The 26,271-nt window shown below is 46.3% G+C and overlaps 1 protein-coding gene across 6 annotated transcripts in view; it reads right to left on the bottom strand.

Moving 5' to 3' along the window:
• Positions 1-26,271, bottom strand: part of ATG5 (autophagy related 5) — a 145,010-nt gene that overhangs the window by 53,746 nt on the left and 64,993 nt on the right. For all 6 annotated transcript variants that reach the window (XM_024211574.1, XM_024211571.2, XM_024211570.1 and 3 more), the window contains exon 6: positions 9,097-9,191. In XM_024211574.1, coding sequence (XP_024067342.1) covers positions 9,097-9,191 — 95 coding nt within the window. The remainder of the gene's footprint in view (positions 1-9,096; positions 9,192-26,271) is intronic.

Below are 26,271 nucleotides of genomic sequence, written 5' to 3'. Positions count from 1 at the left end.
TTTGCAGAGTTTCCTCCAGATTATTTGTGGTGAAGGGAAGAAGAGGAGTGTTCCCCCCCGAACAGAAAGGGGACTGAAGTCCTAGAATCCCAGTGGCTCTTAAAAGACACACCCAAGGCCACAGCCATCCACAACAGGCCCTGTGGCTCTCTACATCCTACCAGCTGTCTGCAACCCTCCATGACATAACTGCCAACATCTGCCCCAGAATCTGACCCCTTAAAAAGACAATTTCACAATATGTAGGTTTCAATCCCTAACTTAATACAGTAAATAATTCAGAAGGTGTCCAAGCTATATTTGTAAAGAAAATAAGTTACACATAAAATGTTTGCTGAGAAGGGAAGAGTATCAAAGGGTGGGGCTCTGGGGAAGAACAGGGAAGGGGTTTGGGGCTGAGGCAAGAGAAGATTGTTTATGGAAAGGGGGATAAATTGGGATGGGTGGTAGGGGGTCAGGTCAGGAGGAATGAAGGGATGGGGGGTGGCAAGGGGAATTGTGGAAAATAGGGGAAGGGGTGTCTGTCAGCCCTACATTCTGTATACATCAGGATCTGGGGGAGGGTCTAAAGCCCTCTCCCTACCCCCTGTGTGGGTGTGGCAATCTTGGGACCCATGTCACTCTAGAGGAGTCTGCCTTACCTGCCCCCTCCATGTAAGCCAGGATATGGGCTCCCAGCCTCTTGGAGAACGTCTGAGTCCCTCTCCCAAGTCTTTGTGAGTTTGCTGGGAACTGGGGGACCCTACTCCCATAGGGGTATCTGAGCCCTTTCCCTGCCTTGTCTCATATGAGCAAGAATTGGGGACCTTGTCCTTCTGGGAGTGTCTGAGACCCTTCTCCTGCCTTCCCTGTGTGTGCCCGAATCTGAGGGGACCCTGTCCATCTATGGGTTTCCATGTGCCAAAATCTGGGGAATGGAGTGGGGATAAAGGTAACACAAATTTAAAGTCTGACTTCCAAGAACTGAAGGTACACATCGCCCCTGTATGGGGTGGAGGGCTGGCCACAATGTGTGTGGGGGAGGGCAGCTTGGACATGGGGAGGCAGTCAGGCTTGGGACAAGACTGGGAAACCTGGCGGAAGCAGAGATGGGGGCCCAGCCATGGGGTGTAGTAGGTATGAGGGACCCAGTCCAGTGTGCATCTTAGCCTACATAATCAAGGAAGTGTGCACTAGGCTGCTGCCTGTGGTATGTGTATACAGCAGCAGGCAGAAAGTGACAGCAAAGAGCAACTTATTACATGTTAATGTCTTCTACACTGCTAACTAATGGCTTAATGGGACAAGAAGGGGAGAGTGATCTGGAAATGCTGTCAGGGGGGTTATATGTTATGGGGAATGGTGGGGGTGGAGAAAGAGACACACTCTTCTCTCACACACAAAGTAATTGTAAGCACCATGTTGGGGGAAAAAAAACTGTCAAGGTTTTGGGACACACGCCATGTCTGTGATTTCTCTCATCAGCCCTCTCAACCACTATGCACTGCAAACATTTCAAAGCAGAACCGTTATCCCTACTGCACTACAACAAAATGAACAAGACGGGTCAGGAGCTCTTAGGAATCATATAGCAACTGTGTGGCCTTGTGGAGAGACAACTGGACCACAGCTATTCCTAGCTCTGTCATTCGTCTGCTGGGTGACCTTGGGCAAGTCATTTTACCTCACTGTAAAATGAGGATAATGATGTTAAGTTCTCTAAGATCTATTGACGAAAAACGCTACATAAGAGCTAGGTCTTTCTGGGTACGTCTATACTGCAATAAAAAACCTGCAGCATGTCCACGGTTGGTCCAGGTCAGCGGACTCAGTGCTATAAAATTGCAGCATAGACATTCAGGCTTGACTGGAGCTTGGGCTCTGAGGAGGATCTCAGACCCCAGGCTACAGCCCAAGTCCAGACATCTATACTTCTATTTTTAGCCCCACAGCCCGAGTCAGCTGACTGGCTCTGAGACTTGATGCTGAGGTGTTTTATCACAAAGCACACATACACTTTGTTATTACTTAGCCACAATACAGGGCCGGTGCAACCATTAGGTGAACTAGGCGGTTGCCCATGGCGCCAAGTGGTTGGGGGCGCCAAAAAGCTCCCTCCGTATTTCCCCGGACATGTCCTTTTTATCTTTAAAAAGCTGGGAGGAATTGGTAGAAAGGGGACAAGGAGAGGGGGGGGGTTTGTTGGGAGTCCTGAGGGAGGCGGTCAGGTGGTAGGAAGTGAGAGGGAGTGGATGGGGGCGGGGCTCGGGTGGGACTCTCCCCCTCATCCTCTTTTTTGATTGTTGAAATATGGTAACCCTAAAAAAGCGGTGCCCTAGCTCGGCAGGGAGAATCCACCTTCCGGAGGCACCGGAAAGCCAGAGTGTCGGTGGCGAGCCCCAGCCATGGAGGAGCCGGTGCGGCACAGGGGGGCAGCAGCCCTGCAAAGGCAGCAGCACTGCTGGCGGGGAGCAGCCGCGCCCACTGCCCCTCCTGCCCAGGCTGCGACCTGGCGCCCCTCCGGGGGGGGGGCTCCTGCAGGCTGCAGCGGAAGCATGCGGGCAGCAGCCCCCATGCGCTCCCCCAGCTCCCCCCTCACCACACTTAGGCTCTGCGGCTCCCGGGCGTGTAAGCCGCCACTGCCCCTCCTGGAGCAGGCTCAGGGCCCCACGCCCCGGCTCACATGCCCGGGAGCTGCAGAGCCCGAGCGCGGCGAGGGAGGAGCCGGGGGGCGCATGGGGGCCAACGCCCACATGCATCCGCTGCAGCCTGCAGGAGCCCCCGGGTGGAGGCGCTGGGCCGCAGCCTGGGCAGGAGGGGCGGGGGGCGTGGCTGCTCCCTGCTAGTGGCACCGCTGCCTTTGCAGGGCTGTTCCCCCCTTGCGCCGCGCCGGCTCCTCCATGGCTGGGGCTCGTCGCCACCGCAAGTGGGATGCTCTGGCTCTCCGGCCCCTCCGGAAGGTGGCTCCTCCCTGCCGAGCTGCTGCAGAGGCCCAAGCCTGGCAAAACCAGTGAGTGGACTCGGGGCAGGGGCCGCCAGAGTGGGGTGGGGAGGGATCGCAGGCAGTAGTGTAGCTGGGGGGGGACCAGGGGGAGCGGCCGCTCCCCTGAGCACTCACTCGGGGGCGCTTCCCAGCACGTCCGGGTCTTCGGTGGCACTCAGGCACTCACTTCGGTGGCGGGTTTCTTCAGTTGCTCCGGGTCTTTGGCGGCAATTCGGCGATGGGTGCTTCAGTCTTCGGCGGCAAGACTTGGGTTTTTCTTTTTTTTTTTCGCTGCTTCGCAGCGGGTGGCACCTTTTTTTTTAATGTGTTCACGCTCCCTGCTCTTAGAACTTGGTTACGCCACTCTTCACGGGGGGGCTGTGCACCCTCCAGGGGAGTTCTGGGGGCAGGGAGGCGGGAACCTGGTCTGGGGAGCAGCCCCTGGGCACGGCTGGCCCCTGGGGTCTATAAAGGCTCGTTGGGATTTGCCCCTCAATGAACCGATGTGCGGGGTGGGGGGTGGAATGGGGGAGGCGCAAGGTGGAAGTTTCGCCTAGGACGCAAAATATCCTTGCACCGGTCCTGCCACAATAGCATATCAACTGCAAGCCTAGGTGACAATTACAGCTGCCTAAATGACCAATTACAACGATTTCTTTGTCTGTTAAAAGAAACTATGAAATTCACTGACAAAAACCTTTGTTAAGGCAGAGTTAAAGTTGTCCAAAAGTATCTTATGCCTTTCCTGAACATCAAGTTCAGCAAAACTCAAGCCACTGAAAACTAGGAAACAGCGTTAAGGTACATGCCAATACAGCTTTAACTTTGCCCTCTTTGAGGGAGGACCCAATCATGCCCATAGTGCACATACTCATTTCTACCTTTCCAGACACACACACGACAACTGCAGCACAAAGTCGAATACCTTCTCTTAGCCAAGGCAAAACTTGTTTTTAGGTGAGCTGTACTGACTAGGAGCTACCTGAACTGTTCTATATTCAAACGCTAAGCCTACTCCCCAGAAACAACTTTGTAGTGTTAATTTACAACTTCCTTTACTCTCATTTTACAACTCCGTCAGTCCTTATTACTGGATTCCATCTAACATTATACTTTCACTTACCAATCATTAAAACCACAGACTGCTCTCATATCCCACCTCATTGCTGACAATCCCCTTTGTTAGATGACCCCTGTACCCTGCTACTGACACAACTTCCACAACTCGGTGCTGAAATAATGCATCTTTGATCCCTCAAGGTACACATGCTCCTCTTTCCTCTGATCACACTGACATGGAGGCTCAAACACAGATCTCATATCACTATCACAGCTCTACCAACCTACTCCAATTAATCTCTCCACCATTCAGTACAACTATACCCAACAGTGCATGCAACTAGAGTATATGTAGGTAATGCCCAATGAGTACTGCCAGCTCCAGAAGAGCAAAATTAAGGTCATGCTGGTGTGAATTCAATGTGAACAGTTTTGAATAGTTTGGGTTTTGAAAATCCCACCCAATATCATCTGGTTCACCCAATCCAATAAATACATATATTGCCATCATTAGCAAGTATTAATTGACAGATTGTGGCTGTGCACATTATCCCTGCAATGTGAAGCAGCATAATGCAACACACAGTATTGTGCCGCCCCCTCGCAAGGAATCCTGTCCCAGCTAGATGATTCTTTGTGGCAGAGGACACAATGAACTGCATTTCTACTCCCCACTGTTTCAACAGACAAGGCAGGATTAGGCCTCATTGCTTATCCTTCCAGATCTAAACCACAGAATTTGTCATTCAACCTGAAACATTCTGCATGTGTCTCTGTGAAGAGAAATGAAGGGCTGTTTGCAATGCCAATATGGGCTTTACATGCAAAGATATAAAATCGGTTTTATATGGGGTATGGGATCCCTACATTATTTAATCAGCACTATCTCCACTTAATGAGTCCATTTCTGTTGCTGCGAAAACATTTCTTAGCACCAAGCAGTCAACAAATTAGTCAGTGACCAAAGACGATGCTAGGAGAAAAGTGCATCTATAGGTTTTGATGCACACATACAGAGCTTACCATCTGCTAAAATTTCTGATAGCGCTCACAAAATAACTGTGACTTCCGTTCTCAATCTTTAAAGTTTCACTATGACAGTAAATTTGTCTTAATTAAATCTAAACACAAAGTTACTACAAAACAATTGTATACTTCTTTAGATTTACAAATTCTAATAAAGCATTTAGATCCAGTATAAAGTAATACTGATACATTCAACATTAACAGATCTCCTTTTTATAGTGACAGGTGTAGAACTTCAACACCATTAATCATTTACAGTATACATTTTGGATGTAATTTATGAAGACAGACCATAAATATAGCTCAATTGACTGATTCCCTTCTAACTGAATTCTGGATGAGTATACAACAGTACCTTAAACTCAACTCAAAACGTAACACCAAACTTCATGCCATAAGAAAGCAGAAGGCAACTGAGAAAAGAAAAATTAAAGAATTCCATGACTTTTCTCCAGAATCTTAACATTCTGCTAAAAGAAAACTCCTTGGCAAAAATAAAGAGACTAATCGTATTCTTACATTAGAAATAAACAAATAAGATAGGTTTGGAGTTGAGGGATGGAGATAAGGAGAATTCTCAAAGAGTCTTATGATCCCTAAATGTAGCTACAGTCTCTAAATCTAGTTTAAACATTCTGTAAACCAACATTTCTGGAACTAAAAATAAAAAGCAACTAATTTACTCAACTAGTCATTTATTAAATTTGGAAATACCAGATTAATATCCCATAAATTCTCCAATCTGCTTTTCAATTTATTAATCATCATACAGTGCAAACAGCAGAAAATGGACAAACTCATTTTACATTTTCTTTTACAAAAAGGGACGGATCACTTGATGATGGCCTGTTCTGTTCATTCCCTGTGAAGCACCTGGCATTGGCCACTGTTAGAAGAAAGGATACTGGGCTAGATGGACTATTGGTCTGACTCAGTATAGTCGTTCTTATGTTCTCAGAATGACATAGGTAAATGCGTAATTTAACGTGAAGAGGTTTATAAAACAGACTGACTAGAGTACATAGACAGTCTTTAAACAATTTTTGTATAGTTTGCAAAGGGAGGAACTTTTAATTCTGAATCAGCCACCACGATTTACAATTTTACACTTTAACAAAGAACTACTTCTGCTACTTTTTAGCATGCAGCAATCTAAGTGTGGGTTGTTCTTGTCTTTACAAGCTGGGAGGAAGACCCAATGTCATTGACTAGCTTAGCTTTGACTAGCATTGGCTTTGCTCGCTATATGAACTACAAAAAATCTTCTGACTCCTGCAATAGTAGCAGGGCAGTTCCATACTACCAGCTATCACAAAGATATGAAAAATGCATCACTGAAAATTTCTAATAACCTAATTCAATTCCTTTTTGAGCTTACTTAAATTTGCACCTTTTTCAATATTACACATTAAATTCACATACTAAGTATGCTATAAGAACAGTTAAGTAATATTTTATTGTGTTAAAACTTGTCTTTTCAAAATAAAGTAGTGTTATTAGAACAGATAAGAACAACAGACATCCCAAGTGAAATTAGCAAGGTGAGTAATTTTTCAGACACTACCTACACCACTTGCTCTCTCATGGGGCCTATAATGACAGAATATAAGAAGAAGCTTATGCAGAGGCTGAGGAAGATGTTCCTCCTGAAATGCTTGCCTCCAGCTCTTCAGTTGAGGATGAACTCTGCCTGTTTTGTGTACAGTGGAGCCTTCAAGGGCAGATACTACAGCAAGTTCTTCAAGTAGGGATAATTTCTTATTTGTCTATAAGAGGGACAAAGTGGGTGAGGTAATATCTTTTATTAGATCAAGTTCTGTTGGTGAAAGAGACAAACTTTTGCGCTACACAGAGCTCTTATTCAGGTCTGGGAAAGGTACTCAGAGGCTGAGCCCTGGTCTAAACTACAGAGTTAGGTCGATATAAGGCAGCTTATGATGACCTAACTCCGCAAGCATCCATGCTAAAATGTAGCTCCCACTGATGTTACTTCCCCACTACACTGACTTAACTCCATCTCTGCGAGAGGCGTAGCGCTTAAGCTAATGTAGTTAGGTTGACACAGTGTCAGCATAGACACTGCGATGCATACATCAACTGTTGTTGTCTTTCAGAAGCCTTCCCACAATGCCCAACACTGACCGTGAGAACATGCACCACCGACACAAGGATCATAGTGTGGATATGCAAAAGCAATTGATTTACTTAGGGTATGGCTACACTTGCAGCTGTACAGCGCTGTGAGTCAAACCCGTCTTCGTACAGCTGAGTAGGGAAAGCGCTGACAGCGCAGTGGCATGGCCACATTTGCGGCACTTGCAGCTCCATTGGGAGTGGTGCATTATGGGCAGCTATTCCAGCGTTCAAGTGGCTGCAACGTGCTTTTCAAATGGGGGTGTGTGGAGTATGACAGGGAGTGTGTTGTGTGTATGTCGGGGGAGAGAGAGTGGGTTTTTGGGGTGCTGAGAGTGTGTCAGCATGCTGTCTTGTAAGTTCAGACCCCCATGCCCCCCCGCTTCTCACTCACTCAACTCACTCACTCAAAGCAAACAGCAAAATGTTTGCTTTTTCTCTCTGAAACGGAGCGGCACTTCCGTATTCCTGCAGCATACCTGCAGGCGATCACAACAATGAGAAGAGTGGCCACTTGATAAGGGGATTATCACAGCGCAGCAAGTTAACTCCTCATTCACACTGACACCCGGGAGTTGTAGCCAAAGTGCAGCAAATGTTATTCCTCTCGGGGAAGTGGAGTACCAGCAGCGCTGTAGCTGCGGAGACACAGCGCTGTACGTGCCTTGCCAGTGTGGATGGGGAGTGAGGTACAGCGCTCTGGGAGGCTTTATTGCGCTGTAACTCGCAAGTGTAGCCAAGGCCTTAGATGGTTGTATGTCAATGTAACTTAGGTTGACTTAAATTATGTAGTGTAAACATACCCTAAGTCTTACAAACTAACATTAGTATACAGTAGAACCTCAGAGTTATGAACACCTCGGGAATGGAGGTTGTTTGTAACTCTGAAAAGTTTGTAACTCTGAACAAAACATTATGGTTGTTTTTCAAAAGTTTACAACTGAATATTGACTTAATACAGCTTTGAAACTTTACTATGCAGAAGAAAAATGCTGCTTTCCTTTTTTTTTAGTTTACATTTAACACTGTACTATACTGTATTTGCTTTTATTTTTTTGTCATCTCTAATGCTGCCTGATTGCGTAATTCCGGTTCCAAATGAGGTGTGGGATTGATTGGCCAGTTCGTAACTCTGGTGTTCTACTGTAATTACATAGCTCAGGGGTGTGAAAAATCCACAACCCCGAGCAACATAATTATACCGACCTAACTCCCGGGGGAGACACCGCTATGTCAACAGGAGAGCAACAGAGCTACCGCCTCTCGTGGAGATGGATTAACTACACCAACAGGAGAAGCTCCCTCATCGGCATAGTTGCTTCTTCACTAAAGCAGTGCAGCTCTGCCGCTGCAGTGCTCTATGTGTAGACAAGCCCTTTGTCACACCTGAATACAAGGTGGAACTGATCCTTTAGCATAGGTAGTTAACACTTATTGTAAGAGACCATTCAAGATGAAGTGATCCAATAACTCCTCTGTAGTCATAGGACAAAAAAGGAGGGTTAATGGGTTACAGACTGTTGCATTAAGTCATAAATCCAGTCACTTTATCAAGACCATGATTTTTAGTGTCTAGCAGAGATATGAATTTAAACACCCAGGCTAGGCTTTTGTTTTATTTGTCTGTAAAGCACTTAGCATACTTTTGTGTATTGCGCACCTATTTCTGGCACAATGAGCAGCAATTACTTATTAGGATCAAGCGTGAGTAACATGCTCTATGGACTTTCTTCTATTTCCTCAGTTAATTCATGCAACTGAACAGCCCAGCAAATGTGAGTAAACAGACCACCTAATTTTACTTTGCAGCTAAAAATAAGTGGACTTATTTCATTTGGTTTACTTTTATTACATTTGACAGATCTCAGCATGACAACAGTTTTGTAAAACATGAGGCTTTTCATGTTGTCTCCTACCTGATATATTCTAAATGGGATGTAGCGAAATCCACTATCTTCTGGAGGATACTCCATGAGTTTCCGATTTATGGCCCAAAATTGGTCAAATTTGTCTGTGAAAGTAAGAGTTGTATTTATTATTAGCATTAATAACGTATATGCTTCTTTACTGAAAAAGATACACGAAATATGATAGGCACAATCATACACACGGGAAAATGGAGCATCTAATCCTTTTATCACAGAATTTTTGCCTGTGAGTAGGTTTTTTCCCCTATAATTCCCTATGTAGCCTCAAGAAGGGGAATTGCCCTCCCATTGCTGAAAATAAACAGAGCAGGTAATCTACGTTGTCCCACCACAGTCACAATGTGATGACTTGTCAGAAACTAAAGAGAAATTGACTTCATGTCACTCTGCTTCTTCCAAGGGTAGAGAAATACTGTGTAACACAGCATTAACAATGCTGCTATTTCAGCCAGAAGCAGATATTGCTAATGCTCTCTGCTACTACTGCTCTTTGCTCCCCATTTTTTCATATTTAACAGCTTTTTTAACTTGAGAGGAAAAATCAGGTGCAAACTACAGGGGACTTAAGAGCAGAAGCAGCAACATGGAGACAATTTATTTTTGTCTCTTGATATTTGCAGTTAGAGAAGGTCCTTTAGGATAATCTACTCTGGTAAATATGGAAGCACTTGTAAACAGCAAAATCACAGAAGAAATGTGTACTATTTTGATGGAACAACCTGAGAATAAAAGTAAAAGTTTAATATGTTCAACATACACACATTGATTTTTGTATATGATACACAGTAATTTATATTAAAAGTTAACTGGTTTTAATGTTGGTAATATCAGAAACAATGACGTAGTTTCAGAGAGCATACATTCCCTCTTTGCCAAAGCACACAGTGCTGTACAACACAATAGCATTAAAATATGTTAAACAAATGTCTTAATTAAAATAGGATAAGGAAAGCACTTTAAAAGGGCAAAGAGGATATTCAGATAAGATCAACCAAGCAGAACAAATACCAAAAAAAGGAAGGGTAGGAGGGAGATGACATGTGGGGAGCTAATCACGAGCATACTGAAAAATACCTTTAAAATTGAGAAAAGTTTGTTATTAAGAAGTACAGAGAGATATAGAGACATCAGTGCTCTAGGGGCCACAAAGTCATGATCAACTGCCAACCTAAGACACAACAGATGGCTCTCTTAAGGCATATATCTTGTGTCTTATCACATATACCCAATGCAACAATGCTCAGCTTGATCTCAAATACAGTCACGGTCTAAATTTTTTTTTTTTAAATCCAACATGTTACAAGGAACCAAAAGTAACTCCAATTAGACAGGCCTAATATGATCACTGTGATTCAATCCAGGCAAAAAAGGTTTATCTGTATCCTGAAAAGGCTACCAATGATTGATACATATTATAGAATCATAGGGCTGGAAGGGGCCTCAAGAAATAATCAAGACCAGCTCTTGTGCTGATGCAGGATCAAGTAAACCTAGAGTCCAGGGGTTCTCACAACAAATTTTTTGGTGGTCTCAATGTGCGGCCACCCACTCTTGCTGGTGGCTGCTCTGACAATTTTTCCTAAAATACTTAATTAACTTTAGGGGAAAAAATGCACATATACATGTCCAAATCATTGTATTTTATTTATGTAGGGTTTTTTTTTTTTCAAACTCAATAATCAAAATAATGTACTGTTGTCTCTATTCTTTACTGGACCTAAATAGAATAGAAACAAAAATAAGGTGCTTTTCATGTTCTTGTCTTTTCTTGTTGTTTCTTTTGGTTGCTTTTTTGTTTTAGACTTGCTAGCTAGTAAGTCTGCTGCTGTGAAAAGTGGCATGTGTGTGTTCGTTAATATTTTTCACAGAAGCAAACTTGCTAGCTAGCTGGGAGATAGTGAAAAGTGATATTAACAAACATACAAATATCACTTTTCACAGCGAATTTACTCAGCCCCGGCAAGCTGGGGGGCAAATTAAGCCCTGGATAGGGAGGTGGGTAGGGAGGCAATAGGGAATCAGGGGCAATGGATAAGGGGGACCAGAGGCAGCGGGGACCAGGTGCAATGGGGGGGGGCAGCTTAGGGGCTGGGGGAGGCAGCGGGAGCCAGTGGTGATGGGAAGGGTGGCGAGCCTGGGGTCAAGCTGAAGCCCTGTGGCCAGGGCCCAGGGCCCGCTGCTCCATGGCCAAACTTGCTGCCACCACCCCAGTGCTGAAGCCAGAAGCCTGAGCCCCACCAGCCCCAGGAAGGTGGGGAACTCACACCAGCTGCCTACTCCTCCAGCGTTTCTGGCTCCAGAGGGGGACAGGGCCCAACCCCTGCTGGCAGCCTCGGGGGAGGAGACGCTACTTGCCCCCCCCCCCCAAATCACCGCCTATGAAGCTGTGGCCACAAAAAAAGTCCCTGGTGGCCGAATGCGGTCGCAGTGACCGCATTTGAGAAACGCTGACTTAGACCATACCTGACAACTTTTTGCCCTGTTTCTCATAATCTCCAACAATGGGGATTCCACAACTTTTTCACATAAGTCAGGTTTTCTAAACTTTTTATCATTTTTGTTGCTCTCATCTGGGCTTGCCCCCATTTGTTCCCATCCTTCCTAAAGTGGGTTGCCCTGAACTGGACACAGTACTCCTGCAGAGGCCTTACTAGTGCTGAATGGAGCAGGACAATTACCTCCTGTGTCTTACATACGACATTGCTGTTAAAACACCCCAGAATGATATACCTCTACCCCGATATAATGCGACCCAATGTAACATGAATTTGAATATAACGCGGTAAAGCAGTGTTCCTGGGGGGGGGGGGGGGGCTATGCACTCCGGTGGATCAAAACAAGTTCGATAAAACGCGGTTTCACCTATAATGCGGTAAGATTTTTTGGCTCCCAAGGACAGCGTTATATCGAGGTAGAGGTGTATTAGTCCTTTTCACAGCTGCATAACACTGCAGATTCTCATTTAATTTGTGATCCATTATACCCCCAGATCTTTTTCAGCAGTACTACCACTTAGCCAGTTATTTCCCATTTTGTAGTTGTGCATTTGATTTTTTCCCTTTCTAAGTGTAGTACTTTGCCTTTGTCTTTATTGAATTTCATCTTGTTGAATTCAGACCAGTTCTCCAATTTGTCAAAGTCATTTTGAATTTTACTTCTGTCCTCCAAAGTGCTTGCAACCCCTTCCAGCTTGGTGTCATCTGCTAATTTTATAAGCATACTCTCCACTCCATTATCCAAGCCATTAAGGAAAAATTGAATAGCACTGGACCAAGAACTGACTCCTGTTAACTACTCTTTGAGTACAGTCTTTCAACCTGTTTTTCATTCACCTTATAGTAATTTAATCTAGACCACATTTCCTTTGTTTGCTTAAGAGAATGTCATGTGGGACTCTGTCAAAAGCCTTACTAAAATCAAGATATTGCTACAAGCTGTAAGAGGAATTAACTTAAATTTATGGTCAGTGGAGCAGTGGTGCTGTTTCAATGTCAGGCGGTAAGGGCACAGCCTGTGTGAAGTGCACAACTGAAATACTTTGGTACCACATCTAAACACGTGGCTTTTCATGCAAAGGTTGTGGCTGAAATAGACCCCCGACACTTACTCTACAATAGGAAAACAAGTTATTTCAATAAGTGAGAACATGAAGGAGGATGACCTCCTCACTATAACCGCTGTCCACCATCAATGGGAGGTTAGAGACTGGGTAAGATTGTCTTAGAAGCCCAGCAATACATAACGATTTGAGGATGGTTGACTGCATCCCTTCACTAAGTTGATAACACCTGTCCATTATGGCAACATACTACGTGAAATAACTAAGACATGTAAGGGACTGAACCACAGGTGGGTCTCAAGCAACCAATATTATCCTTTGACATCTTACCAGAAAACAAGCTAAACCAAACCAATGTCAGCACATAGATCTAATTTACCTTTTCAGTGCTTAGATACAAATGATAGACTTTACTGCAATGCCTAGGAGCATTTAAGGCTACAGTAAAAAGATAGTAAGGAGACTGTGAAAGAGCTATGGAGGAATACATTTTTCTAGTGCTCCTATGGGAGTGGATACCCTTCCCATAGTCTTAAAAACCTTGTCCTTTTATTTTAGTCTAGTATAATGCTTTTTGTTGTGGTTGCTTCAATCTTCACTAAAAAGATTGAGACCTGATGCTTAACAAAAATATTAACAACTAGGGGGAAGGATCTCAGGCCAAAACAAGAAAAGAACAGGTTAAAGAATATGGTATATAGTTAAGTTAGGTGTATTCAAGTCAGCAGTGTCTAATAAACTTTGCCCTAGAGTAATTAAGAAAACAGCAAAGCAATTCTTGAACCATTAGCGATTATCTTTGAGAATTCATGGAGGATGGCTGAAGTCCCAAAGGACTGGAAATGGGCAAATATATTACCTATCTTCAAAAAGGGGGGAAAGGAGGACCCAGAGAATTATATATCAGTCAGCCTAAATCAACATCAGAAATATACTGGAACAAATAATTAAACAATTTGTTCATAGCTAGACAATGATAGGAGGATGTGTAATAGTCAACACATTTGTCAAGAGCAAATTGTGCCAAACCAATCTAATTTTCTTCTTTGACAGGTAGAAATGATATACTAAAGCGCCTGGAATTTAGTAAGACTTTTGACACAGTCCCACTTGACAGTCTCATAAGCAAACTAGGGAAATGTGTTCTAGATTAAATTACTATAAAGTAGGTGCACAACTGGTTGAAATACTGAACTCAGTAACACAGGCAGTGGGGCTCAGAGTCTAAACAGTGACCGAAGTATGACCTTGCCAACGTTCACATACTCCCTCAAAGTCATTGTGATGGCGTAATGAGGGAATGTATGTATGGAGTATCAGGTAGTAGCGCTGCAAAGATCCAGGATAGGTAAGTGGGCAGAGATGTTATCAAAAGCTTAGGGTCTGTGATGGTAAGGCACTGTTCTGGGACAAACATGCCCAGGAGCAAGTTGCCAAAGGTTCAACTGGAGGCCCCACGAAAGTAGTTAACACTGTGTTAAGGTCCCAAAGCAGAACTGATGCTTTTACAGGTGGAATCAGGTGAGCAATTCTCTTGAGAAACACTTTTTCCCCTTGAAAATGGGGAGTGAGTGGCAGAAGTATCTGCCAGATGAACCTTTAGGGAACTTAAGGAAAGGCCAGAAGACTTCAGATTTAATAAGTATTCCAAAATGCCCTAGATACTCATCCTCATAGGCTGAATCCCTTAAGCAGAAGCCCATACAGAAGTTGGTCCAATAAAAGATATTACCTCACCCACCATGACTCTCTAATATCCTGGGACCAACTCGGCTATAACTACACTGCGTACAGTGGAAGATAGTAAATTAATTGACTGACAGTTAACTCACTTGATCAACTGCCAGTTAAATGTCAGTTTGGAGACTTGGTAAATATTTCTACCAGGACACATATTTGTGGCTTAGCTGAGACATGCGTGTCTTGGAACAAAATTTATGAAGCATCCAGATGAGCTAACTCAAGTTAAACTGGAAATTAGATTAATTTGAGCTTAAAAACTAGTCTAGACATACCCTAAAAGAGAACTTTCAAGGCACACACAGGAATAACTGCAATTGTAAATATATACTTTCTCTAGTTGGGAAGACTGTTGACTTGGAATGAAGAAATCATATTCTTATTACCCATGGACTAGCTAATTTTATACTAGATTTGCTTCTCTTAGGAGCTGCAGTTACTCGGGCAGGACACACAGGTGAATGGGGACAGACACAGGGATGGATTTAAGCACCAGGCCACAACTTTATCAGTGAAGCACCATTCCCCAATATTATCTGCTCCATCTCCCCATACTAGGCATTTAAGTGGGTCCAGTGGAGGGGTTACAGGGCTCCCATTAGATAACCAATAATTCAGGGTTGACTCTCCTCAGTCTATCCCTAGGATTCAGGTTAGTCTGCTGAATCCTCTCACCCTCCCCCTTGTACAGGGGACCAGGGCCATCCCTACCCATATGCAAAGTACGCAGTTGCGTAGGGCGAGAGGAAATTTGGGGCACCAAATTTCCTGGTGCCCTAAGCAGCTGCGTGCTGCTCCAGTCCCTGCTCCGCCTCTTCCCCATGGCCCCCGCCCCTGCTCCGCCTCTTCCCCATGGCCCCACTCCACCCCTTCCCCAAAGCCCCCGCCCCGCCTCTTCCCACCCCTGCTCCGTCCCAGCCCCGCCCCCACTCCCCTGAGGACTGCAGCAGGGGGCAGGCCTGCACTCACCGGCAGCAGAAACTGGAGTGACCCGGCCCCAGCCCACTCCGCAGGCTCCCAGCCACGCCATAGGGGGACACATCTTGAAGAACCACAGTTATTGCACAGAGTTTGTAACCATTTCTTCTTCAAGCTGTGTCGCTATGGGTGCTCCACTGTAGGTGACTACCACTCAGTTCCCCTTAAAGAGGTGGGGCTACAGTGCTGAGTCCAATATTGAATAAAATATAGCCGAGTCAAATGCAGCATTGGAAAGCAGAGCCACGAGTTATTGGATAGTGCTCAACAAACGTATATATAGAGATCTAAGTCATGGCTGTAGAAGCAGAAACAGACCTCATAGTGAGTTCATATGTCTGAGGGTGCTTGGAAATGACAAGATTGGTAGCAACAACTAATGCAGTCGGCTATCCACTTGGAATGTCTTTGTTTAGAGATTGCAGACTCTTTTGATCTGTCTGCGCCCGAGAAATAATTTGGGAGTCTTTCGGAAAGGTTTTGTCCAGGGCACTCCTGACATCAAGTGTGGGTAACAGCGCTCTTCTTTGCCTAGGTGAGATTTAGGGTGGAAGATCGGAAGTGAATGGGTTGGTTAATATGAAACTCAGAAGATATTTTTGGTAAAATCTTGGGGTGTGGCCATAACGTGAAAGATACTGTGAAAGGGAGGTATGCCATAAGGGCCACTATTTCCCCAACTCGTTGAGCCAATGTGATAGCTACCAGAAATGCTGTTTTCATCGATAAATGGAGGAGCGAGCAGGTAGCCATTGGTTCAAACCGTGATCTTGTAATGCATTTAATAACCAGATTGAGGTCCCAAACTGGAGCAGGACATCTGACTGGTGGAAAAAGAGATTTCCAAGCTTCATGAGATTTCCAAGCTTCGTTGTTGGGTGGGAGAAAAACCTTCTATTGGAGAATGCAAAGCCGTGATGGCTGCCACGTGGACTCTAATGTAGCTTGGGGATAGCCCTGAGATTTTTAGTTCTAGGATGTAGTCCAGTGTATCTGACAGAGATGAGGTTGTTGGTGGAATGTGTTTGAGGTCATATCAGCAGGCAAATCTTGTCCACATTTGTAAGTAAGTGTAGCATGTAGACTGTTTTCTGCTGTGTAACAGCACTCTTTTTACTTCCTCTGAACAGGTTGTTTCTAATCCCATGAAAAAGGTTGCGGTTCTTGCACGAAAATCACAGATTCCGTGACTTTCTGTGATCTCCGTGACTTCTGCAGCAGCTGGTGCGGCTGACTCCAGGACCAGCTGCTTGGGTGCCCCACGGCCAGCCAGACCAGCTGTTGCTGGAGTGACCCAGGCCACTGCTCGGGAGGCCCCAGACAACTGGCTCCAGGGACCGCCTAAGCAGTGGCTGGTCTGGCTGGTCCCGCGGACCGGGGTGGCCCCAGAGAGCGCCTGAGCAGCGATCCCAGGAGCTGCCCTGGGGCCAGCTGCACTGGCCGCTGCTCGGGTGGCCCCAGGCAGAGACCACCCGAGCAGTGGCCAGTGCGGCTGGCTCCAGGGAGCTCCCAAGCAGCGGTCCTAGGGACGTCCTGGGGACCGCCTGAGCAGCAGCGGTCTCGGGGTGGTTCAAGCAGTGGCTCCAGGGGTGCCTGCAGGCACCCCATCTGGAGAGTAGTCCTGGGGAGTAGCGGCTGAGGGCAGTCAACCCCCAGCACTGGAGCCAGACCCCTCCCCCCAGAACAGGGGCAGTGGGGCCCCAGAAGTAGAGATTCAGTCGGGGGTATTTTTGGTAAAAGTCATGGACAGCTCATGGGCCGTGAATTTTTATTTATTGCCCGTGACCTGTCAATGACTTACCAAAAATACCTGTGACTACATCTTAGCCTTACCTATGACCCATCAACCAGACATGATTTGAGGCGAAGAACTCCAAGGCTGAAGTGAAGGCTCTTTTTGCCTTCCTAAGAGAAAAGATTAGGAGCAGCCTGGAGAGTGATCATTGAGTAAACAGCCTGGACAGTGATCATTGAGTAAACAGCTGTGTCAGGTAAGGAAATCATGTTTGTCTGGGCTAGGTTAGAACTATTAGAATAACTCTGGTTCTGTCCTTTTTTATTTTGAGTAGGACTTTAGATATTAGAGGAGTCGGGGTGAACCCATGCAGCAGACTCAATGACCACTGAAGGTGAAAGACATCCCCCAAGGGTCAGAGACCCAGCCCACCTCTGGACCAGAACTGGGCACATTTCTTGTGTATCATCGTGGCGAACAGGTCTATTCAGGGGGTGCCCCATTGCCGGAATATGTGGTGAAGTATGATGGAATCTATCGTCCACTTGTGGCTTGAGAGAAGTGCCTGCTGAGTGTGTTTGTAGTCACACTCTGAACTCCTGGAAGGTAAGCTGCTGTGAGGGCGAACTGATTGCACATTCACCAATTCCAAAGCTTGAAAGGCTCAGTGCAGAGGTAGGGGGATCTTTCCCTTCCTTGCTGGTTGATACAGAACATGCATGACATGTTCTCCGTTATGAGCTTTATGTGTGCCCCTGATTAGTGGTAGAAACTGGAGACAGGTGTATCTGACTGTCCTATATTCCAGGAAGTTGAAGTACAGAGTGGTTTCTTGAGGTGTTCACCTGCCCTATGGTGGGGGTCTAGAATTTTTGTGCCTTCATAAAGGTGTTGAGTAGGCCTTAAATCTAGGATAGGTCTCCAACTGCCGTCCTTTTTTGGAATCAGAAAATACCCAGAATAAAACTCCTTCCCTCTTTGCTGCACAGGAACCAGTTCTATAGCACTCTGGAGTAGGAGAGAGTCTTTTTCCTGTCATAGCAGGTTCTCATGAGAGTGGTCTGTGAAGAGGGACGGGGAAGGGGGGTTGGCAGATGGAAGAAAAGCAAAGTGGATGGGGTATCCTGTGAAAATGATCTCCAGATTCTTGTCCATAGTGAATAACTCCCAAGCCTGCTGGAAGTGATAAGGGCGGTCACCAAAGAGACGAAGGCTGGAGAATCAATTCAGCTGGTAAGAATGGGGATCTCAACCATCCTGTCAAAATTGGTGCTTTGAGGTAGAAGTCTATGAGGTTGAAGGTTGAGAAGTGGGTTGTTTTCTTCTCTGGAATCTCTGTCTCTGGTGTTGAGGTTCATATGATCTCTGGGACTTAAGAACTGAGCAGGATGGGATCTTTGCGCCATCTGGGACTTACTAAACTCTCTCTTGTGGGCAGTTATAGATCCTAAGTGAACAAAAAGTAGCCCTGGAGTCCTTTAACGTGTACAGATTCATCTGTGCTGTCAAACAGATTAGTACCATCAAAAGGGACATCTTCAACGAATATTTTGGACCACCTTTGGAAATCTTGAGAGCTGGATCCAGGAGGCACTCCTCACAACTACTGCTGTAGAAATCGAACAGGCAGCAGTATCAGCAGCATCTAGGGAGGTATGCAGAGATGTTCTAGTGAGCAGCGGGCCTTCTGCAATAATTGCCTGGAATTGCTCTATGTTCTGCTGGTGGATGCTCAACAAATGAGTTCAGCTTGGTATAATCGGTATTTCACTATTAAAGCCGGGTAGCTGGTGATTCTGAATTGTAAAGTAGCTGACGCATACAATTTTTCTACCAAATAGGTAAAGGCGCTTACTAGGATCCTTGTCGTAGAGTATAGATTTTGGCTGGTGGTGCCTCCCATGTTCATTAAACATGTAAACCACCAAAGAGTTAGAAGAGAGATGAGAAAATAAAAATTCTGAGTCTTCTAATGGAACATAGTATTTCTTATCCACTCTCTTGCATGTAGGTGGAATTGTGGCTGGGATGTACCAGATAGATATTGAGGCCCCACTGGACCCTGCAAAGGTTAATAGGCAAGGCCATGCGGCAGATGAAGTTGCATAAAGAAGGTCAAGCAGCTTCTGATGTGATTCTTTAACCTCCTCAAGAGGGATCCTCAAAGAATCCACAATTCTTTTGACAAGGTCCTGAAACTGCTTGAAATCGTTCACCAGGGATGGAAGAAGTGGCATAACTGCTTCATTCAGGGATGAAGAAGAACTGCTGGCTGATGGAGAGATGTCTTCATCAACCCTAACTTCCTGTTTCTCAAAGGTTTCTTCCTGAGGTTCTCATCTCTTAGAGAGGGAGGATGATGAAGACTATTTCTTTGATGCGTGGTGCTCAGGGCCCTAGAGAATTGCTGGTGATAGGCCGCCCAAGGATCCTAGTATGGCTGAGGAGACGGCGCATATTGCACGGTTGGGGGTATTTATGGGTGGTCATACCAGCAAGTCTGGGTGTATCACAAGTGATACCAATCTCCTCAGAGACCTCTGGAAAAGAGCTTCTATAGGAATGGAGAGAAGAACCTTGCACAGATATTTGGGAGACCAAGACAAGATCTTCATCAGAATTCTCCTCTCCAAATCACTCTGTAGCAGTGGAGCACAGGAAGAAACATGAGATGAAACAGTCAGTACCAGTCGAATGTCCAGAGACCTGGAAGTCCTCGGAGTATATCAGAGCCAAGCAAGTGAGTTGGGCGTCTCAGACACAGCAAGGTCTCAAGGAAAGCTAAACTCCTGAGGTACCAAGAGTGTTGCCAGTACCATGTCCACAGCCTGCAACGAAGTAATAGTGTCTGAGAGAGTTGATGGTACCGTGAATCTCAACTGCTCTGAGCGATGGAGCCCAAGCTGGCTTCTTTGGTACCAGGTGAGAAGAGGTAGAGCTCTTCTTGCCATCTCGCTCTGCTGACAGTACTTATGACCTCTCAGAGCCCAACTGCTCCAGGCACCCAAAACAATGTGCCCATGCTGCTGGGGAGGTGCGTGTGATTGCTCTTGCAGCTTCCCTTTGCTTCCCAGTCATTTTCTGTGGGTAAGCAAAGAAATCTGCAGGGGACATGAATTCTCCACACATAGTGTCACAGAATTCCCCCAGAAGTAAACTAAGCTTAGGGCTGTTATACAGAGGACAGTGATCAACTGTTTTCAATGTCCACTGAAGGAAGGACAACAAGTAATCTTAATCTGCAGCAAGGGATGTTTAGGTTAGATATGAAGGGAAATGTTTACTAAAGGATAGTCGAGTACTGGAATAGGTTACCAAGGGAGGTTGTGGAATTCCCATTATTGGAGGTTTTTAGAAACAGGTTAGACAAAACTGTCTGGGTCAGTCTAGGCATACTTGGTCTTGCCTCAGCACAGTGGGATGGGCTGGCTGATCTCTCAAGGTCCATTGCAAACATACATTTGTATGATTCTATGAAATCTGTAGTTTGCATAAAACATTTGTTCAATTCTTCAGTTTTTAAAGCTATTACCTCTTGTAATAGCAAAAATTAACTGCAAAATACCAAAGCACCATTCTGGGTCACAGTATTGTGGGACAAACAGTGCAGATATGTTATAGACATGTGTTAATGCAGATGCATACTTCCTTATCACAGCTGTTAGTAATCTATCTTGCTCAACCCAGCAGTCTGACAGTTCAAAAGCTAAACAGCATTTTGGTATGAGTGGCTCAGGAGGAATGATAAAGGGATTCAAAGCTTTTCACCTTATATAAATTCACTTGTTTGACTCCAATGTAGTTGCTAGTGACTCAAAAAATTAGCACCTGATGGGATATCATGGTGTGGAAGTCTCCATCCAGCAGACATTTTCCCCTCAATCAGTTCCAGCCCTTTAAAGTAGTGTCACCAAGCCTTCATTTTAAATTCACAAAGAAAGATTTTCTTTTGTTCAGTCTCGGAAGTGGTTCACCTCATACAAAGTCCCCTTCAGTGTCCAAATTAAATTAACGTCCCTTAGGGTATGTCTACACTACGAAATTAGGTCGAATTTATAGAAGTCGGTTGTTTAGAAATCGTTTTTATAAGGTCGATTGTGTGTGTCCCCACACAAAATGCTCTAAGTGCATTAAGTTGGCGGACTGCGTCCACAGTACCGAGGCTAGCATCGACTTCCGGAGCGTTGCACTGTGGTAGCTATCCCACAGTTCCCGCAGTCTCTGCCGCCCATTGGAATTCTGGGTTGAGATCCCAATGCCTAATGGGGCAAAAACAGTGTCGCGGGTGATTCTGGGTACATGTCATCAGGCCCCACCAACCCTCCCTCCCTGCCATGAAAGCAACGGCAGACAATCGTTTCGCGCCTTTTTTCAGCCCAGACGCCATAGCACTGGGATCATGGAGCCCACTCAGATCACCGCGGCAATTATGAGCACTTTAAACACCACGCGCATTATCGTGGAGTATATGCAGGACCAGAACCTGCCAAGGCAAAACCAGGCGAGGAGGCGACGGCAGCGTGGCGACGAGAGTTATGAGGAAATAGACATGGACATAGACCTCTCACAAAATACGGGCCCCACCAATGTGCAAATCATGGTGTTAATGGGGCAGGTTCATGCCGTGGAATGCCGATTCTGGGCCAGGGAAACAAGCACAGACTGGTGGGACCACATAGTGTTGCAGGAGTGGGACGATTCCCAGTGGCTGCGAAACTTTTGCATGCGTACAGGCACTTTCATGGAACTTTGTGAGTTGCTTTCCCCTGCCCTGAAGCGCCAGAATACCAAGATGAGAGCAGCCCTCACAGTTGAGAAGCGAGTGGCGATAGCCCTGTGGAAGCTTGCAACGCCAGACAGCTATCGGTCAGTCGGGAATCAATTTGGAGTGGGTAAATCTACTGTGGGGGCTTCTGTGATCCAAGCAGCCAACGCAATCAAAGAGCTGCTGGTATCAAGGGTAGTGATTCTGGGAAACGTGCAGGTCATAGTGGATGGCTTTGCTGCAATGGGATTCCCTAACTGTGGTGGGGCGATAGACGGAACCCATATCCCTATCTTGGCATCTGAGCACCAAGCCAGGGAGTACATAAACCGCAAGGGGTACTTTTCAATGCTGCTGCAAGCACTGGTGGATCACAAGGGAGGTTTCACTAACATCAACGTGGGATGGCCGGGAAAGGTACATGATGCTCGCGTCTTCAGGAACTCTGGTCTGTTTCAAAAGCTGCAGGAAGGGACTTTCTTCCCAGACCAGAAAATAACCATTGGGGATGTTGAAATGCCTATAGTTATCCTTGGGGACCCAGCCTACCCCTTAATGCCATGGCTCATGAAGCCATACACAGGCAGCCTGGACAGTAGTCAGGACCTGTTCAACTATAGGCTGAGCAAGTGCAGAATGGTGGTAGAATGTGCATTTGGACGTTCAAAAGCGCGCTGGCGGTTTACTGACTCGGACAGACCTCAGCGAAACCAATATTCCCATTGTTATTACTGCTTGCTGTGCGCTCCACAATATCTGTGAGAGTAAGGGGGAGACATTTATGGCGGGGTGGGAGGTTGAGGCAAATCGCCTGGCCGCTGATTACGCGCAGCCAGACACCAGGGCGGTTAGAAGAGCACAGCAGGGCGCGGTGCACATCAGAGAAGCTTTGAAAACCAGTTTCATGACTGGCCAGGCTACAGTGTGAAAGTTCTGTTTGTTTCTCCTTGATGAATCCACCCCCACTCCTCCCGGTTCACTCTACTTCCCTGTAAGCTAACCACCCTCCCCTCCCCCCTTCAATCACCGCTTGCAGAGGCAATAAAGTCATTGTTACTTCACATTGATGCATTCTTTATTAATTCATCACACAAATAGGGGGATAACTGCCAAGGTAGCCTGGGAGGGGTGGAGGAGGAGGGAAGCACCGGGTGGGGTAGGGGAGGAGATAAAGACAAGGACACACTGCACTTTAAAACTTATTGAAGGCCAGCCTTCTGTTGCTTGGGCAATCCTCTGGGGTGGAGTGGCTGGGTGGCCAGAGGCACCCCCACCGCGCTCTTGGGCGTCTGGGTGAGGAGGCAATGGAACTTGGGGAGAAGGGCTGTTGGTTACACAGGGGCTGTAGCGGCGATCTCTGCTCCTGCTGCCTTTCCTGCAGCTCAACCATATGCTGGAGCATATCAGTTTGATGCTCCACAGCCGGAGCATCGACTCTTGCCTTCTGTCAGCAAGCTGACACCACCTATCCTCTTCAGCCCGCCACTTGCTCTCTTCAGCCCGCGATTCAGCCCGCCACCTCTCCTCGCGTTCATATTGTGCTTTTCTGCACTCTGACATTGTCTGCCTCCACGCATTCTGCTGTGCTCTGTCAGCATGGGAGGACATCTGGAGCTCCGAGAACATGTCATCCCGAGTGCGCCTTTTTCGCCTTCTAATCTTCACTAGCCTCTGCGAAGGAGAAACATTTGCAGCTGGTGGTGGAGAAGGGAGAGGTGGTAGTTAAAAAGACACATTTTAGAGAACAAAGGGTACACTCTTTCACGTTAAATCTTGCTGTTCACATTACACAGCACATATGCTTTCGTTACAAGGTCGCATTTTTCCTCTTATATTGAGGGCCTGCCGGTTTGGTGTGAGAGATCACTCACGCAGTGCCAGGCAACGGAATTCGACTTGCAGGCAGCCATGGTAAGCCACAGTCTTTTGGCTTTTTTAACCTTCTTAACATGTGGGGATGGTTTCAAACAGTACTGCTCTCATTAACCATACCAAGCAGCCGTTGGGTTGGCCATTTAAAATGGGTTTGCAATTTAAAAGGAGGGGCTGCAGTTTCCGGGTTAACGTGCAGCACAAACACAACTAACCTCCGTCCCCTCCCCCCCACATCCAATTCTCTGGGATGATCACTAACAGTGGGGAACATTTCTGTTCAGCAGAGCAGGAACGGGCACCTCTGAACGTCCCCTTAATAAAATCACCCTAGTTCAACCAGGTGACCGTGAATGATATCACTCTCCTGAGGATAACAAAGAGAGATAAGGAATGGATGTTGTCTGCATGCCAGCAAACACAGGACCATACGCTGCCATGCTTTGTTATGCAATGATTCCAGACTACGTGCTACTGGCCTGGCGTGGTAAAGTGTCCTACCATGGAGGACGGAATAAGGCAGCCCTCCCCAGAAACCTTTTGCAAACGCTTTGGGAGTACATCAAGGAGAGCTTTCTGGAGATGTCCCTAGAGGATTTCCGCTCCATCCCCATACACATTAACAGACTTTTCCAGTAGCTGTACTGGCCGCGAATGCCAGGGCAAATTAATCATTAAACACGCTTGCTTTTAAACCATGTGTAATATTTCAAAGGTACACTCACCAGAGCTGCCTTGTGTGCCCTCAGGGTCTGGGAGCACGCCTTGGGTGGGTTCGGGGGTTACTGGTTCCAGGTCCAGGGTGAAAAACGTCTCCTGGCTGTTGGGGAAACCGGTTTCTCCGCTTCCTTGCTGTGAGCTATCTTCAATGTCTTCATCATCATCTTCCTCGTCCCCGAAACCCGCTTCCGTGTTTCGTGATTCTCCATTGACAGAGTCAAAGCACAGGGTTGGGGTAGTGGTGGCTGCATCCCCTAGCATGGCATGCAGCTCAGCGTAGAAGCAGCATGTCTGCAGCTCTGCCCGGGACCTTCCGTTTGCCTCTCTGGTTTTGTGGTAGGCTTGCCTTAGCTCCTTAATTTTCACGCAGCACTGCTGTGCGTCCCTGTTATGGCCTCTGTCCTTCATGTCCTTTGAGACTTTCTAATGTTTTGGCATTTTGTTTACTGCTACGGAGTTCAGCTAGCACTGATTTGTCTCCCCATATGGCGAGCAGATCCCGTACCTCCCGTTCGGTCCATGCTGGAGCTCTTTTGCGATCCTGGGACTCCATCATGGTTACCTGTACTGATGAGCTCTGCGTGTTCACCTGGGCTCTCCACCACGCTGGGCAAACAGGAAATTCAAAATTTCGTGGGCCTTTTCCTGTCTACCTGGCCGGTGCATCTGAGTTGAGAGTGCTGTCCAGAGCGGTCACAATGGAGCACTCTGGGATAGCTCCCGGAGGCCAATACCGTCGAATTGCGTCCCCACTACCCCAAATCCATCCCAGAAAGGCCAGTTTCAGCGCTAATCCCCTCGTCGGAGGTGGATTAAAGAAATCGATTTAAAGAGCCCTTTTAAGTCAAAAAAAAGGGCTTCGTTGTGTGGACGGGTGCAGGCTTAAATCGAGGTAACGCTGCTAAATTCGACCGAAAATCGTAGTGTAAACCAGGCCTTAGAGTTTAATGTAGCAGTCTCCAAAACCAAAGGACATAAAGGAGGTGGTTTTTTTAAACGTAAACTGCAAGTACCTCTTTCTTTCTGGCCCAGTCACTTGCAGGGTGTTTTGGCTTGTGCATATTCCACACGTTTCCTCAGGGCTCACAGAGGCCATGTCTATACTTACCAAGGATCAACACTGCTGTGATCGATGCAGCGGGGTCCATTTAGTGTGTCTAGTGAAGACGTGCTAAATTGATAGCGGAGAGCTCTCCGGTCGACTCCGGTACTCCACCGGAACGAGACGATTAAGGTAAGTCGACGGGAGAGCATCTCCCGTCAACGCAGCACGGTGTACACACCTCAGTAAGTTGAGCTAAGCTACGGCAACTCCAGCTACGTTATTCACATAGCTGGAGTAGTGTAACTTAGGTTGACTTACCGTAGTAGTGTAGACAAAGCCAGAGAGCACCTCCCTCCCCACCCAGCCTCCTGTATTCTTCAAGCAAATTCTGTTTACAATTCATAGATACCAAGGCCAGAAGAAAAACTGTTATAGATTCATAGATTCTAGGACTGGAAGGGACCTCGAGAGGTCATCGAGTCCAGTCCCCTGCCCTCATGGCAGGACCAAATACTGTCTAGACCATCCCTGATAGACATTTATCTAACCTACTCTTAAATATCTCCAGAGATGGAGATTCCACAACCTCCCTAGGCAATTTATTCCAGTGTTTAACCACCCTGACAGTTAGGAACTTTTCCTAATGTCCAACCTAGACCTCCCTTGCTGCAGTTTAAACCCATTGCTTCTTGTTCTATCCTTAGAGGCTAAGGTGAACAAGTTTTCTCCCTCCTCCTTATGACACCCTT

Source organism: Terrapene carolina, unplaced genomic scaffold (assembly GCF_002925995.2).
Source record: "Terrapene carolina triunguis isolate 2854851 unplaced genomic scaffold, T_m_triunguis-2.0 Scaffold42, whole genome shotgun sequence".
Classification (NCBI taxonomy): domain Eukaryota; kingdom Metazoa; phylum Chordata; order Testudines; family Emydidae; genus Terrapene; species Terrapene triunguis.
Note: the sequence above shows the minus strand (reverse complement) of the source record. Positions and strands in the feature narration are given on the sequence as shown.